This window comes from Lates calcarifer, linkage group LG11 (genome assembly GCF_001640805.2).
Source record: "Lates calcarifer isolate ASB-BC8 linkage group LG11, TLL_Latcal_v3, whole genome shotgun sequence".
In the NCBI taxonomy this organism is placed as follows: Eukaryota; Metazoa; Chordata; class Actinopteri; family Centropomidae; genus Lates; species Lates calcarifer.
In genome coordinates, this window is record NC_066843.1 from 22325742 (window position 1) to 22342054 (window position 16313).

Genomic DNA, 16313 nt, shown 5'->3' on the forward strand with positions numbered 1-16313 from the left:
GCATCTGAAAATAACCAGTTTTTCTTGATTGTATCTGTCTGTGTGGTTCTCTCATTTTATCCTCTCACCTGTTTCTTTGTGTCTCTTTCCTCTGTCTCAGGCCGGCTTCTTGATGCCACCAAGAACTACATGTTTGTCTTCTTGCTGGCAGGAAGCGAGGTGGTCCTCTCAGCTGTGGTTCTGGCTACTTGTAACTTCTTTTTTATCAGAAAGAATACTTCAGCACCAGAAGACAAGCTCAAGAATGTCACAGTGACAGATGATGCCAAGACAGACGTGTTCAGTAAATCTGCAGAGCTTAACAATGAAGAGGAGAAAGGAGCAAGGGAGGAACAAGAGAAGGACGCTATGAAGGAGGAAAAAAGGGAATTGAAAGAGGAGGATGAGAGAGACAAAGAGAAAGTAGAGGAGGTCAGGCCAGAGAGCATAACAGTGGACTTGCAGGAAGTGGAAAGGTTCTTGAAAGAACCAGAACAGAATGGTGACATGGCTGTGAGTCCTGAAACATGCCTGTGAGCAGGAATTGAGGATGCTGGACAGCATTGTACTTGAAAGCTATACATGACAACAGGATTGGTTAGCTGTGCTTTTCCCGTCATCCAGTGTGTGCGAGTGTTGTTGCAGGAGGGCAATCAATATCACTGCCATAGGAAATTTGTAAGAGTTGTTGTGCAATATTTTTATCACTAGATGTTTTAAAAGTGTGGTGTTTAATACTAGGCAATAGATGAACTCAGTTACAGCACTGCCTTGTGTATACACTTTATATCACAAGTCAAAAGTGGCCACCAGCAAATAAACATCGGCAATTTATATTTTATTAACATTGTCATTTTTATTTTTTGCGTCAACAAATCACATGGAAAGACCATAACTACAGATGGAAACTAGCTTTTAGCTAACAGGTGGTCAGGTGAGCATGGGGGGAATCAGGTGACTGGGAAAGGCTGGGTGAGAGGAGCAGCGTGTGAAATCACAAGAGAGGTTGTGGACATGGCCAAAGGAGGCAGGGAATGAATGAATAAGTGAAAGTAACTGAATGAGCTCGCAGAAATGTGTATTCATCTTGAGCTGAAAATAGTTCTCAACAAATGCACTATTTACTGAGCCTTTTATTTATGTATTTATTTTTTTAAGGAAAGTATATATTTGTAACCTCTTCTTAAAGATGAAAATCTTAAGTGAAACAATTGGGCTTGGGGCTGAGTTCCGTACTTCATGGGGAACTAGATAAAACAATCTTGAAAAAATCTTGATAAAAAAAAAACCCTTGTTGCAGTTGTTTGAAGGTTTTTTGCTGGTCTTGTGGTAAATTTGTGATTTCTCCTTAGATTATGAGCAGGGGCCCAAATATTATCCACATCTTTGTTATGGTCTTCATCGCTGTGTTCTATTGTCTATGTGTGTTCTGCTATCATAAAAGCACGTCTGAACTGTGATACCTGGACTCTGGAGTTTGTATTACAGCAGGGGAAACACGTGTCAGATTTGGAAAAGAAGTTAACTGTCAATATCAAGCTTATGTGTGCTTGCAATTTATATTTGTCGTCAAAAAATTCATATTGTGGTCTATAGCTATCTGCCTTCCAGTCCATCTGTCTGTCTGTAAGCCTGGTCCTCATCACTTCTATTAAATCTATTAAAGTTCCTTCATCACACCAGCCTGCCTGTGTGTCTGTGCCTGGGTCCTCCATGCCTGTGCTTCTGCCATCAGATGTGACACTCACAGGACCTGCAGCACCAAACAGCAGACAGTGTTACCAGGTAGCTGGTGAAATAGCACATAGTAGCCTAAGGACGATTCATTCGTTTTGCCCTGCTGTCATACTCCACCCATCCACCAGATGTCAACAAACATCTTCCTTGTTTCCAGAGGCCAGAGGCCTGTACTACGAAGGGAGTTTAACCTCCTCTGACAGCGTCTGTCAACAAAGACAGGGAGACTGGTCACATGTTCTCTGGGTTCTTCATCTGTAATATGAGATGTAAGGACTCGTAAAATATGTGATGATTTTTCGGATACTTGGATTACAGTCAACACGTGGGTCACATGTCTGAGAATGAGCTGTTCCTGTTAATGATGTTCTGCCTGGAACACTCAGGCTGTATATGTATGAATGTAATGCTGTTGTGTTCAGTATGAACTTCATGTTAACAGTATTTCAGCCTCAGTGGAAACTGAACCTGGATCAAATAGAACCTTCTATAAAGAGCTACACATTCATATTTCCATCATTAATGCTGCATGTTCTGGTCTGTAGTCTACAGTTACAACAGCCTGTTGTATTATATTGTCTTTCAGGACAATAATGCCCCCCCACCCCCATTTAAAGGATTATTCAAATCGATAATATGCAACACCAATGATGCTAAATTCTGCTGCTTGACTGTGAGAAAAAATACAAATTAAAATAACTGAAATTGAAAATGGAAAATGCGGAGCATAAAAATACCATTTGTTGGTCCACATACCTCTACCATCCACTACATATCTTTAGACAACCCCCGTCAGTCGTTGTGCCAGTATTGATTGGTTGCTCCACCTGTGGGGCGGTACTAAAGTAAAAGTAACACCTGTAACACTGAGTTAACCACGAACATAAATTGCTTGGAGCAGTTTAGAGATGCAGTGTAAATGACCATGGCAGCAGACCCCGGGTAAAACCTATCCACCTTTCGTAGTACAGGTTAATCAGGAAGTTACTCCTGAAGTTACCCTGATAAGACAGTAACCTCACTTCGTGGTACAGGCCTCTGGTCTCTGCTCACCTACATTTCCCATGTTTGGAACTTCCTCACCTACCTATGCATCTGTCCCTCATCAGAATTTAATACTTTTTTTGCAGATTTATTTTGAAAAGGAGAACTGGAATAGCACAAGTGTGCAGACCCTTTGCTATAATGCTTCGAATATAGCTCAGCTTTCTCCCATTTCTCTTCATCGTGTTTGAGGTGTTTCAGGTGGAATCCACCTGGGGTAAATTCAGCTGATTGGACTTGATTTGGAAAACCACACACCTGTCTATGTAAGGTCTTGTAGCTAACAATGTAGAGCTAAAACTAAGCCAGTGTTTCAAATCATATGTCAGGAAAGAAAGGACAGAGCAATGAGGAGGTCATTTTAGCTCTAATATGGAAAGTGTTTGTCAGGACAGGAATAGAGAGCAAGCACACCATCTCTACAAAATACATACCAGGCATACAGTGACATCTGTCTCTGACTATGGATGTGTAGCTTACATGGCCCTGAGAATCTGTAGTGGATCATTCAAAACATCTCCAATATCAGCAGTGCAGGTGTGAATGGAAAAAATGCCTTGAAGCTAATGCTGGCATACCAGGTTACCATCCAGGGATAATGTGATACCTCCTGCCAAAAGTGTTTTAACAGACTGTTAGTGAAATAATGAGAAAAATGTCACAAGTTTTGCAAAGACATAATGCCTAGGATTACACCAATTATAGTACAAGCCTTTGCCAAATTTTGCCCTCAACATACAGCAGGAGTTGAAGGACATGTCAGAGCAACTTCCAGGATGGTACATAGCACAAAACTATTTTGCTAAGCATTTTTCATAGTTAGTGTCCAAGGACCCTAATACAAGCTGTATAGGAGCAGTATACAATATATCGTGAGTGAGTCATATATTACAAAACAGATAGCAGAGCATTTGTTAGGATATACCAGAGAGCTACTGGCAGTATTAGTGGCCCTGCAGTGGATAGGGGACAGAGGTTCAGTTAAATATTCCTTATGATGTGCAGCATTGAAGATAATGGTGTATTGACACATTTCCTTTGGGTTCCTGCTGATGTTTGTGTGGAGGAAAATGAGCAGGTGAGTATTCTGTCCAAAAAACATTCTGAATTAAGCATGTAGACCTATAAGTCCCATTAAGCAAAGCTTAGTGTAAGGACTATGAACAAGAAGTGTGGCAAAGAGTATTAAGAGGACAATGAAACCAGAAGACATTTATGCAATTGTTTATACAAAAACATGTCTGTGGTGGGAGGATGGCGTAGCAAACAAAGGGAGGAAGGAAAAGGTCATTCAGGACTCAACCATATATGATATAAAATAGGCAGACACCTAACTGGAAAATGCACACATTGTAGTCATTGAGAAATAGTCAACATGCATTAGTTTATTATAGGAAATACAATAAGAGAAATCACCTTCTTCAGTCACTAAGGAAGGCAAAATATAATTATATGGAAACCAATTAAGGCGAATACTTGATTTTTTCCAAGGCTAAGACGTGGACATACCGGAATAAATCCAACTCTTTATTTAAATGTGTTTTTGTTATGTTCCTGAAAATGCAATGGAAAAAGCAAGGGATTTTAGGAATGGCTAAAAAACGAAGGGATGTTGTTTTGTTTTGTTTTGTTTTGTTTTGTTTGTTTGTTTGTTTGTTTGTTTGTTTGTTTGTTTGTTTGTTTGGTTGGTTGGTTTTTGATAACCTGAAATACTGAAGGCCATGATGTTACGCACTCATGTTACGCAGGTACACTAGGTGGCGGTATGCACACGCTGGCACACATTGGTTCGTGACCCGCCATTGAATTGAAGAAGAAGAAGAAGAAGAAGAAAGGAAGGGTGGTGGTGGTGGTGGTGAAGAAGAAGATATCACCAAGGATTATGGGTAAATTGACGAGTGAAGTCTGCAGAAGTCTGCAGAAGTCTGCATCCTGAGGCCCCTTGTGGACCTGGTAAATTGTAGATTTGGTCAGCCTTCAGCACTTACGGGCTTCCGGGGAACGAGTCCTTTAAGTCAGTGAGTGTGGTGAAGGCAGCACATTTGGATTCGGCCACACTCTCCAAATCTCACTCTATTACAGGTGAAACAAAAAAAATCTAAGTATATATTAATAGTTAGAATTAGCTCATGACCAGAGCAATGCATAATGCTACCAGAGAAACATAGCTGTGATACATTTTCTGTCGAACTCGTTACAGTTGTGAACAGCAGCGGTACCTCACGTGCTACAGGTCTTTGCTAGCTAGCTGACAGTACAGCACAGATACAGCTACCTAGTTAAATGCTAATAACTATTGAGCCAGACAGTAAAAAAATCTTCATGGAAACGTTAGAGACCAGCACAGATTTTGAGCTGTTGCTGTTAAAGACCAGTGAAATATGGCTGCTCTACAACATGTAGTGTACACAGCTAATTACTATTTAACGACGTTATATTTTAGAAGTCTGCTTTTAGTCGTCGACGTCCATGACATGTCTGTACACAAACAAGTAAAATTTGCTCAGTTGAAAATGTTACTCCTCATTAAACTGGTAGCCATATGCTACTGCTGCTTTGAAACTAACAAACTTAAATACTAATAATAGTATGTCGTAGGATTGTATCACATATGCCATGTAGGCTATCCATGCCCCATCAAAATAAAGAAATGGCTAGACTCGATAGAAAACCCTAGCTAACAAGTAATCTTAAGGGAACGGTCTCGCGTCCTACAGCGTTCGCAGAATGTTCCCCCGAAAATCATTTGCTGGGGAATGTGTAAGGGTTGGAGAGGGAACTGAAGCACCACACTTGAGATGAAGTTTCTGAAATTTAGTCCCAGAGATTCTCCATAGACTATGGTGGAACTACTGTGTGCTACAACAAAGCAAGACAAGTATCTTTCATATTCTATTTCATTGTGTACTTTTTTAATTCTGTCCAGTGTTTGTTGTGATGCCAAGTAGGAAACCATGTTTTTTTGCAGGGTCTTTAATGAGGTCTTGTGGTCTCTTGAGTGGTGAAATCAACTGTGATGGCTAAGCTCCAAGGCTTTGACTTCTGGAATAACACCCTGAAAGCGGCACGCTTTGTGGTGGCACCCATGGTGGACCAGAGTGAGCTGGCCTGGCGTCTGCTGAGCCGACGACATGGTGCTCAGCTCTGTTACACCCCCATGCTGCACGCTCAGGTATTTGTCCGTGACGCCAACTACAGAAGAGAAAACCTCTACAATGAGGTTTGTGAAGAGGACAGACCTCTCATCACACAGGTGAGGATCTACACCAGCAAAGTCTTTTACAGATTGTTAATGATGGCAGATTTAAGTGCTGGTGGAAATCCCACAGCATGTTTTTCAGAGTTGTAACAAGGCTTATGTGAAGTTACACACACTTGCATTAATATTGTTCCTCATGTAATGTTAGATGTAAATCACAGTGTTCCATTCCCTGGGTGTCAGTTTTGTGCCAATGATCCAGAGGTGTTCCTTGAGGCAGCTCTGCTGGCCCAGGACTACTGCGATGCCATCGATCTCAACCTGGGCTGTCCGCAGATGATAGCTAAAAGAGGTACACATGGTTTCTACAGAAAATAACCCTCTAATTCTTATCCAGTGGTCTTAACTAGTGGACAACTAACCTGTTCTGATGCTTATTTCTAAGGGCACTATGGAGTCTTCTTACAAGATGAATGGGAGCTGTTAGAAAAAATGAGTAAGTCTAGTCATCTCTGGGTTCAGTAAACATATCAGCACAACAGAAACCTCAGTAGTTTATTCATCTAAAACCTTACAATTTGAAAATGAGGTTAAAACTAAATGAAAACTAACCTTTGAAAGTTAGAACTATGATAACAAGTATGAAATTTTTCATCAATGAATAAAAACTAACTGAAAATGTGAAAGAATGAAAAGTAGATGTTTTATTGCAAAGTCTAGACTGTAGCTGCTGATTAGCCAAACTGTTTTCCTCCGCAACCAAAATGATCTCTTGACCTGTTGCGCTACCATTACTTAGAAACACCCTCCAGAGTTATGTCTCTGTCAGTAATGTTGTTTGACGTTACCTACTCGTGGAAGAATCTGATATATTGACTAAATTCATCTACACTATACTGAGAATTGCACAAGAAATGGTGACAAAATAAGACAAATTCCAAAGACATGCAGACTAACGTATCAGTGAAGAAAAGGAGACCAAAATGTCTTTCATTTTGTTGCCTAAGACTAGTTTAAAACTAACAAAAAAGACTGAAATTTTACTACAACTAATTTTTGTCAAGACAAAGACTAGAACTAAATGAAAATCAGGTGTCAAAATTAACACTACTTATAAATCACCACAGTTTTCTCATCTCAAACTAAAATGTCATTCTTATTTTACAGTCAGGTTAGCCAATGAAAAGCTCTCGGTGCCCATCACATGTAAGATCCGTGTGTTCAAGGAGATTGAAAAGACAGTCTGCTATGCCCAGATGCTGGAAAAAGCTGGATGTCAGGTATGATCACAGTGATAAATTTAATCCACCACCCATCCACTCAAGTCAGTGCAGCTCATTCTGCACCCTCAACCCTGTTCTCCCATAACACATCCTCCCTCCATTTTTTTCTTTCATTTTCTTTTTTTTTCTTTGTAGTGCTATTTTTAGTTTAAGTAACTGATGTCACTGTTGTTGCTGTTACTTTTATCAGTTATTTTCACTCTGGTATTTTTTGTAAGGGTGGGCAATTTTAACACAAATTTTGTCTTTCCAATTTTGAAATGTCGATAACATCTAGATTTATTTGTTTGCACCATTTAAAACACAGTGATACATTAAAGACACAGTTGTCAAGCGGTCATTAAAACCTAAGTTAAAATTTATTTTAAACATTAAACAAAGTTCTAATCAGTAGTCAATAAATAACACAAATTTTACTCAGGACTTAAGATGTAAAAATGTTAGTAGTTGTTGTTAATTGTTGTTAGTGATAACTGTTTATTTTTGAGACCTTGAGATACAGAGGAATTGGGTTGTACGCCTATCAGCACTGCCATCTTGTAGGTAATCGTTGTCTTGGTTTGTGAACATAGCTTAGTATTACTAGGTACAAAATTGTCAGATTGCCCACCCCCAATTCTTTGTTGTCACATTTAGGAAGAATTATAAATGTCTTAAAAGTCCCTAAATTTGTTTTTTTTCCCTCCTGTTTCTTTCCCAGCTGCTTACAGTGCATGGCAGAACCAAAGACCAGAAAGGAGCCATGACTGGTATTGCTAGCTGGGAGCACATCAAGGCAGTACGGTGAGTTAATCTGAACATGTGTGCAGTTTTCCAATGGTCTGTTCAACAAATTAACGCACCACTGTCCAATATTAAAATAAAATCAAATGACTTATAGCTCTGGACTTTTCCCCTGATTTTCCTGATACAAATCATTTTCATGAATTGTTTTCTGTGGTTTTGCCACAGGAAGGCAGTTAATATTCCAGTGTTTGCTAATGGCAACATTCAGCACCTGAGTGACGTGGAGCGCTGCATTCAGGAGACAGGGGTTCAGGGAGTTATGAGTGCAGGTTAGGGATGCTTGTGTAGTGTCTCATTTTGTGAGTTTTTTCATTACACACATTCTCTCCTAATTCATTGGTGTCAATAGATGATTTATAATTTACATTACTGTAAAGGTTATGCATTGTTTTGAAACTACTGCCTATGTTCTTTTTTTATATTATTTTTAGAGGGGAACCTCCATAACCCAGCAATATTTGAGGGCCGTAGCCCCCCAGTGTGGGAGATGGCTGAGGAGTATCTAGAGGTGGTGAAGCAGTATCCTCCCTGCACTCTGTCCTATGTACGAGCCCACCTCTTCAAGCTCTGGCACCACACGTATGTCTGTCCACTACACTCTGCATGTGAGAGAGATTTTTTTTTGGGGGGGGGTGAATGTCCTGGAAAAAATATTAGGATTGATATCACAAATCAGTGTGAAAAGAATGAAAGGGCCAGAGCACTATCTGAATGCACTTTATACCTGACCCATGGCTGCAAGGCTTCTATATACTGAGTTGCAGGTGTGTGTGTGTTTGTTTGTTTGTTTAGGCTACAGATCCACCAGGACCTGAGGGAGGAGTTAGCCAAGGCAAAGAACCTCGAAGGTTTGGCTGATGTCAGCAAAAAGCTGAGGCTGCGCTGCCAGGTAACTCTCCACTGACCATGGTCACTAAGGCTAGTGGTCCAGACAAATAAGTGAGTGGAGTGGTCTTTGTGCTCCTAATCCACCCTCTCCCTTCTCTGGCCACGTTGACAACACTGTTAGCTGAGTAGATATCACAATCATGAAATCACAATCCTTTGTTTGTTAAATATATTCAGTTGTCAGTTAGGCCTAGATTTTATTGTTGTTGTTGTACTATATTTTGACACTTGTGTCATGATAGATAAAATTGTATGCTTTTATCTGGTTAGCCTGTAGCTTGCTCTATCTGCCTACCTGTTTTAGACTATGTGCAATCCTTTAGGTTGGTATATGGAGCACTGGTCACTTGAAAGTAAGGTAGATAATTATAATCCAGTAGAGGAGCTTGGTGGCACTAGTGTCAGCTTGGCTACCCATGTTAGCCACTTGAGCCTCGTCATGCACTTCATAGCAGTCCATTAAGAGTCTCCTGAAGAGATCTTGCTTAATGGGTGCTACTTACTTTTCCCAAGCTGCCTGTATAGGGTCTTGGATGATGGCTTCAGGCTGCCCACCACATGGCATATAAATTGGGTCCCATACTTGTTAAACATGCCTGAGACTTCTAACGATAGCCAATGTTGACTAAAATCTTTTCGATCCAACTTGTCAACGTGACAGAGCTGTTTAGTGAGACTTATCCAAGCAGACTGGAATACTGGACGAAGGTTGATTGCTGAGGATGGTTTTCCATACCAATAACTTCATGTGTGTTTGCAAAGGAGGAAATAGCCAAAGGAAAGGATGTGGAAGAGAGAGAGGACAGCCTGCCCTTCCCCCACTGGATCTGTCAGCCATACGTCAGACCAGTGTGAGTCACCACACTGTTTTTATTGGTCTATATATATATATATATATATATCTTTTCATTGAGATAGTTTCATAAAGTCATACAACAGCACACCTCCAATCAAAAGAGGTTCTATCCTGACAGAAGAAAAGAAAAGCTTTTTGACTAACTGACGACTGACTACACCTTACAGGCCAAAGGAGCCAGTTGCCAACGGTAACAGCCAGGGTTCAGAGGTGAAGAAAACTGTGTGTCAGAAGAGAGCCCTGGAGGACTCTGATGGATCTCCTGACACACTTTCCAAAAACAAGCAGAAGAAGAGATCCCGCAACCCCAACAAGAACTTCTGCCCTGAGCAGAAACGTGAGTCTAACCCATCACTTTCTGCTCAAATTGCTGAGTTCCTAATTTGAAATACAAAGTCTGACAGTCTCTCTTCTCTCCATAGCCAAATACATCAAATGTGAACAGTGTGGGAACCCAAAGGTAAGCAGTCAGTTTAAACACTGTGTGTGTATGTGTTTCAGTTGATTCATGGTGACAGAGGAGCCCAAATAGAGTTGAGTGCTGATGTACATATATCAGTCAGTCACTGTATGTATCACAGATCTCCACTAGCCCAAGGAAATATCAAGTGTGAAAGATTTGTTGTAATGATGAAGTTTGTTATAAAAATAGAATGTTTGTAAAATGGTAAATATAAATATCTAAGGGATTTTCATGAAATACTCCCTTTGTAAAGGAACCTACATGAAATTCTCTATGTACTGCATAAAGTATTTTCACAAGAGCCTTCTAGTGCAATTGTCCACACTAACACTTGACATTGTTTTATTTTGCTGTGCAGGGAAATAAGTGTGTCTTCAACCTGTGTAGAGGCTGCTGTAAGAAAAAGGCCTACAAGGAGGTGGCAGACTGTCCAAGTCAGTACACACACACACACACACACATACACACAGAGATAACAGTGTCAGAAAAATTGTGCATATGTTGTGTGTTGTGTGTATGCTGTTTTTGTTAATATATTTGATAAGATTTGTCTTTTGAGAGTAAAACTTTTTTCCAACCAAATGTTAGCCAAGTTTTATGTGAAAGTCTTGAAAAAAGGCAAATCAGTGTATTCTCACAACTATTGTTACATGCATAATCTCAGAATTTACAATACGATGACTATTCATACAGTGGTGGAAAAAGTTTGGACACCCCATGCATTTGTGAAATATTGCATTAAGAATCACTCTTAGTTCTTCAAGTGCAATTTCTTTTAGTACAGTCACAGCCAACATACTAAACACATCCTAAAAAAAAACATTAAACACTTAAAATTGATTGGTTCCATAAATATACATGAGAAATGTTGAGTATTGGGTCATTTTGGTACCAGTGATCCACTAATGAAGGTCGTGCTTTTTATTAAAAGACATCATTCTTGTTGCTGTGCTTCATGTCTATATAAAGCCAGCACATCTGAAAGTTCTTCAGAGACAAAAATGGCTAAAACAAGGAACCAAACGCAGGAAACACACCTGAAGATAGAGATTCAGGAAGGGTACAGCTGCTGTCAGATAGCCAGGGAGTGCAGATGCAGTCCTTCAGCAGTTGGATACACTCTGCAGAGAAATACAGACGAACCAACAGCTTGGAAGACAAACCAAGATCTGGGCGTCCAAGGGTTTCTTCAGCAAGAAAAGACCGCATCCTGATCCGCATGTGCAGGGAAAACCACCGAATGACATCACAAGAGCTTCAGCAGCAGTGGTCAAACCAAACTGATGTCCAGTGTTCCACCTGCACTGTACATGGCCGACTTCTAGATCATGGCTTAAGGTCCTACAAGGCTGTCAAGAAGCCCCTGATCAATGAGAGACAGAGGATAGCCCGGCATCGTTGGGCCCAAGCACACAAGAACTAGACAGCCAGGAACTGGAAGAAGATTCTGTGGTCAGATGAGTCCAGTTTCCAGCTTTATCCTCCTGATAATGTGAGGGTACGCAGAAGGCCAGGCCAAGCTTTATCTCCAGCATGTACAGTACCTACTGTCATGGTGGAGGCAGTATCATGGTTTGGGGATGCATTAGTGCTGCTGGTGTTGGTCATCTCACTGTCTGTGATGGAACATTGAACTCTGCAGTATTGTGCCATTCTGGAAACCTACATGCTCCCTTCTGCACGTGCACTGTTCCATCGAGGTCAAAACTGGATGTTTCAACAAGATAATGCCCCTCACCACACATCCAGGGCCAGGAGAACTTGGCTGCAGGAGCACTGTATCCAGGTCTTAGAGTGGCCAGCTCAATCCCCGGACATGAGCCCCATTGAAAATCTGTGGTGGATTATCAAAAGGTCTGTTTCAAAGCGTAAACCAAAGAATTCAGAAGATTTAAAAGCAGTAATTCAAGAAGAATGGGACAAGATTACCCCTCAACAGTGTGAAAGGCTCGTGGGGAACATGCCAGCCAGGATTAGAGCTCTACTGCATGCTAATGGCTACTAAATATGAATTTGATGACGTGATGGTTTATTTATTTTTATTCAGTTTTGAACACATTCTCTGTTATTTGTTGACTTTGATACTGACAATGTTGAGAACTGACATATTGAAACTGTCAAGAATTTAGTTTTGTTAGTTTTTCTTGTAAACAATAAACAAATAAACTGTCTAATGCAGCCACACCTTTTGAAACACAAAAAAGATTTTTCCCCAAATATTTCATAATAATATTAGAGATTGTGTAAAATTTTAAGGGTGTCCAAAAACTTTATCCACCACTGTAGATGGATTCAATGAGTCACATTTATTAATAGTATTAATAACAATTAAAGCTGCGAGCAGCGTTGAACGGGCCCTCGCACCCGGCGCCCGTCGGGGGAGCGGCGACCGCGGGACCCCGGCAACCGCGGGGTCAACGCAGGTCGCAGGGCACACGCTGGCGTAACAGTTCACACTTCCGAGATGTAAAAATTTTAAATAAAAGCTTTTATGCTAATTATTTTCTGTGATAATATTTTTCAGAGCTCATCATCTGTGACAGCTCTTGGCTCTCCTGACTGTAACCTCTCTGTGGCAGGTTCTCACAGACTCAATCAACTCCTCTTCCCCTCCCCCCTCAAACACAAACACAAACACACACACACACACAGATACCCCCTCCCAAAAGGAGATAAAACTCAGTTTTAACTTGAGTTTACAAGCTTTGAGCTTTGAGCAAAAGCATTTTTTTGCAAGTTCTGTTATTGGGTGCATATATAAATCATTTATGCTTAAACAAGGGTTATAATGAAGTTATTTGAACAGTGAATATCTCATCTGCCTAAAGTCAGGGCGAAGCCACTAACCAGCTGTAGGGATGGGTATCATTAGGATTTTATCTTTATCCATACAGACCCCTATCAGTCCAGCTCAGACTGTTACTGGTTTAAGAGAGTGAAGTTTATAGCAATTTGCAAAATTTGGAGATTAGTGACAAACTAACCAGTTAGACCACATACAGACAAGCTTTCATTTTAGCTGTTAGTAACAGTTTGCCATGAGCTTAACCAGCGTGCTGTGCTTCGTGTTAAACATGTCATGAGACTGTGGACAACGCTGAAAATATTACTTTACTAACTACTGGCCAAACAGGCGCTTTGACAAAGAAAAGGTAAAGGCCAGCAGCTTTTACTTTTCAATGCACTTGTCGTCAACTTGAGTGGCTTATATTCAGCTGGTTCACCTCGACGCCGGTGCATGTAGACGTGCACTTTTCCTGTCGCCGTACACTGTGTAACATGAAAATATCAGCCGACCCCTTGTGAAATTTCCTAACTGATCAAAACCAAACTGTAAAGACTTTGGTCAAGGGGAGACATATGGTAAGATTACATGAATTCAAAATAACCTACAATTCCTTAAAATTAATTTGAAGCCAGTTTAATTTTTTGAGCCAGCTTTGACATCTGCAGATATGAGTTTCTGAAGAGGGGCCTGCTGAGGTTAGATGTGCTGAATAATATCCATTTTCATATCAGAAAAAACACTGCATTAAACATTGTCTTAGCTCACTGAGCTGAGGTCAACAGGTAATATAACCAACCTGTGAGGTGGCTCACCCCCGTAAGATAAACACATAAATGATCCCTGATAGAACCGATAATTAAAGGCACATCAGTGACAGGGAATGCTATTAAAACTAAACTATAAACTGGTGACATTAACTGCAAAAGAAGATTTTTATTGATACATTTCAGGTAGAATTTAGTTTTCAATAAGGAAAATGCTGTAAGAAACCTGAATTTGTTGCAACAAATTTAAAATAAAAGCTTTTATGCTAATTATTTTCTGTGATAATATTTTTCAGAACTCATCATCTGTGACAGCTCATGGCTCTCTTGACTGTAACCTCCCTGTGGCAGCTTCTCACAGACTCAATCAACTCCTCTTCCCCTCCCCCCTCAAACACACACACACAGACACACACACACAGAGACCCCCTTCCAAAAACCCATCAAAGAGTAATACAATGGCTCCATCTGTAGGATAAAGTAGAGAGTCGCAACAGGAAGTTACCCCAAAATCTGAGGTTTCAAACAGGAAGTTGGGTTTCCGAACTTTGACGGGCCAGAACCGGCACACGCTTCGACCCAAACTCACAATTTTCGGAGCCAGTCTTCCAAAAATTGTCAAGGAGGGGCTGACAACATTTGAAGTGAATCTGGTCACCCGTCTAGAAACTGGACATCACACTATAAAATATGTCATTTCCTGCTATAAATAGGTGGCGCTACAACAATTGTATGAATATTGACATATGGATGTGTGCAGATAGGTACCATTAACAATCCTGTAAAGTTTGATGCAGTTTGGACAAAGTATGGCCGAAATATAGCAAAAATAAAGCAACTTCCTGTTTCGTGGCGAGTAATCGAACTTTGAGGGGCCATAACTTCCACGCCCTTCAACAAAAACTCAAAATCTGCCGCAATTTAACATCGTCTATGTCTTAAGAACATACTATTAAGTTTTGAAGTCAATGGGATAATGCGTCTAGGACTAGTTCGCGTTCAAGCAACCCCTGGAAATGGCCAAAAACACACAATTTTTTCACCTTCCGGTCAAAATAAAAATACTTTCTGTTGGGTTTAGAATATGGCTCCAAGAGACTTTTTGGTGCGTCATGGGATGTTACATATGTGTGCAGATTTTCAGATTTTTAGGCGCAACGGGCTTGAGGGGCTGTTCCGTTTAAAAATGTAGGTGGCGCTACCGAGGGCATTTTACCACGCCCATGCTCAAGACCCCTAAATTATTAAATTTTTCGCCGTGCCTGACGCGTCTGCAAATTTTGGTAAGTTTTCACGCATGTTAAGGCCCTCAAAAAGCCGATCTAAGAGGCGGAAAAAGAAGAAAAAAAATAATAATAATAATAATTAAAGCTGCGAGCAGCGTTGAACGGGCCCTCGCACCCGGCGCCCGTCGGGGGAGCGGCGACCGCGGGACCCCGGCAACCGCGGGGTCAACGCAGGTCGCAGGGCACACGCTGGCGTAACAGTTCACACTTCCCAGATGTAAAAATTTTAAAGAAAAGCGTTTATGCTAATTATTTTCTGTGATAATATTATTCAGAGCTCATCATCTGTGACAGATCATGGCTCTATTGACTGTAACCTCCCTGTGGCAGCTTCTCACAGACACAATCAACTCCTCTTCCCCTCCCCCCTCAGACACACACAGACACACACACACAGAGACCCCCTTCCAAAAACCCATCAAAGAGTAATACAATGGCTCCATCTGTAGGATAAAGTAGAGAGTCGCAACAGGAAGTTACCCCAAAATCTGAGGTTTCAAACAGGAAGTTGGGTTTCCGAACTTTGACGGGCCAGAACCGGCACACGCTTCGACCCAAACTCACAATTTTCGGAGCCAGTCTTCCAAAAATCCTTAAGTCTGTCCTGACAACATTTGAAGTGAATCTGGTCACCCGTCTAGAAACTGGACATCACACCATAAAATATGTCATTTCCTGCTATAAATAGGTGGTGCTACAACAATTGTATGAATATTGACATATGGATGTGTGCAGATAGGTACCATTAACAATCCTGTAAAGTTTGATGCAGTTTGGACAAAGTATGGCCGAAATATAGCAAATTTAAAGCAACTTCCTGTTTTGTGGCGAGTGATCGAACTTTGAGGGGCCATAACTTCCACGCCCTTCAATGAAAAGTCCGAAACTTTTGCAATTTAACTTCGTCTATGTCTTAAGAACAAATTATCAAATTTTGAAGTCAATCGGATAATGCGTCTAGGACTAGTTCGCGTTCAAGCGACCCCTGGAAATGGCCAAAAACACACAATTTTTTCACCTTCCGGTCAAAATAAAAATACTTTCTGTTGGGTTTAGAATATGGCTCCAAGAGACTTTTTGGTGCGTCATGGGATGTTACATATGTGTGCAGATTTTCAGATTTTTAGGCGCAACGGGCTTGAGGGGCTGTTCCGTTAAAAATGTAGGTGGCGCTACCGAGGCCATTTTGCCACACCCATGCTCAAGACCCCTAAATTCTTAAATTTTTCGCCGTGCCTGA

General features: G+C 40.9%; 1 protein-coding gene across 7 annotated transcripts in view; it reads left to right on the top strand.

Moving 5' to 3' along the window:
- Window positions 1-16313, top strand: part of LOC108898508 (tRNA-dihydrouridine(16/17) synthase [NAD(P)(+)]-like) — a 28521-nt gene that overhangs the window by 10167 nt on the left and 2041 nt on the right. For 2 of the 7 annotated variants that reach the window (XM_051073816.1, XM_051073817.1), the window contains exons 2-13: window positions 5729-6013; window positions 6203-6311; window positions 6405-6455; window positions 7127-7239; window positions 7943-8025; window positions 8194-8297; window positions 8460-8607; window positions 8821-8917; window positions 9679-9767; window positions 9940-10109; window positions 10195-10232; window positions 10594-10669. In XM_051073816.1, coding sequence (XP_050929773.1) covers window positions 5777-6013; window positions 6203-6311; window positions 6405-6455; window positions 7127-7239; window positions 7943-8025; window positions 8194-8297; window positions 8460-8607; window positions 8821-8917; window positions 9679-9767; window positions 9940-10109; window positions 10195-10232; window positions 10594-10669 — 1315 coding nt within the window. In that variant the 5' untranslated portion in view covers window positions 5729-5776. The other 5 variants (XM_018698400.2, XM_018698401.2, XM_018698397.2 and 2 more) reach the window with 5 other exon arrangements.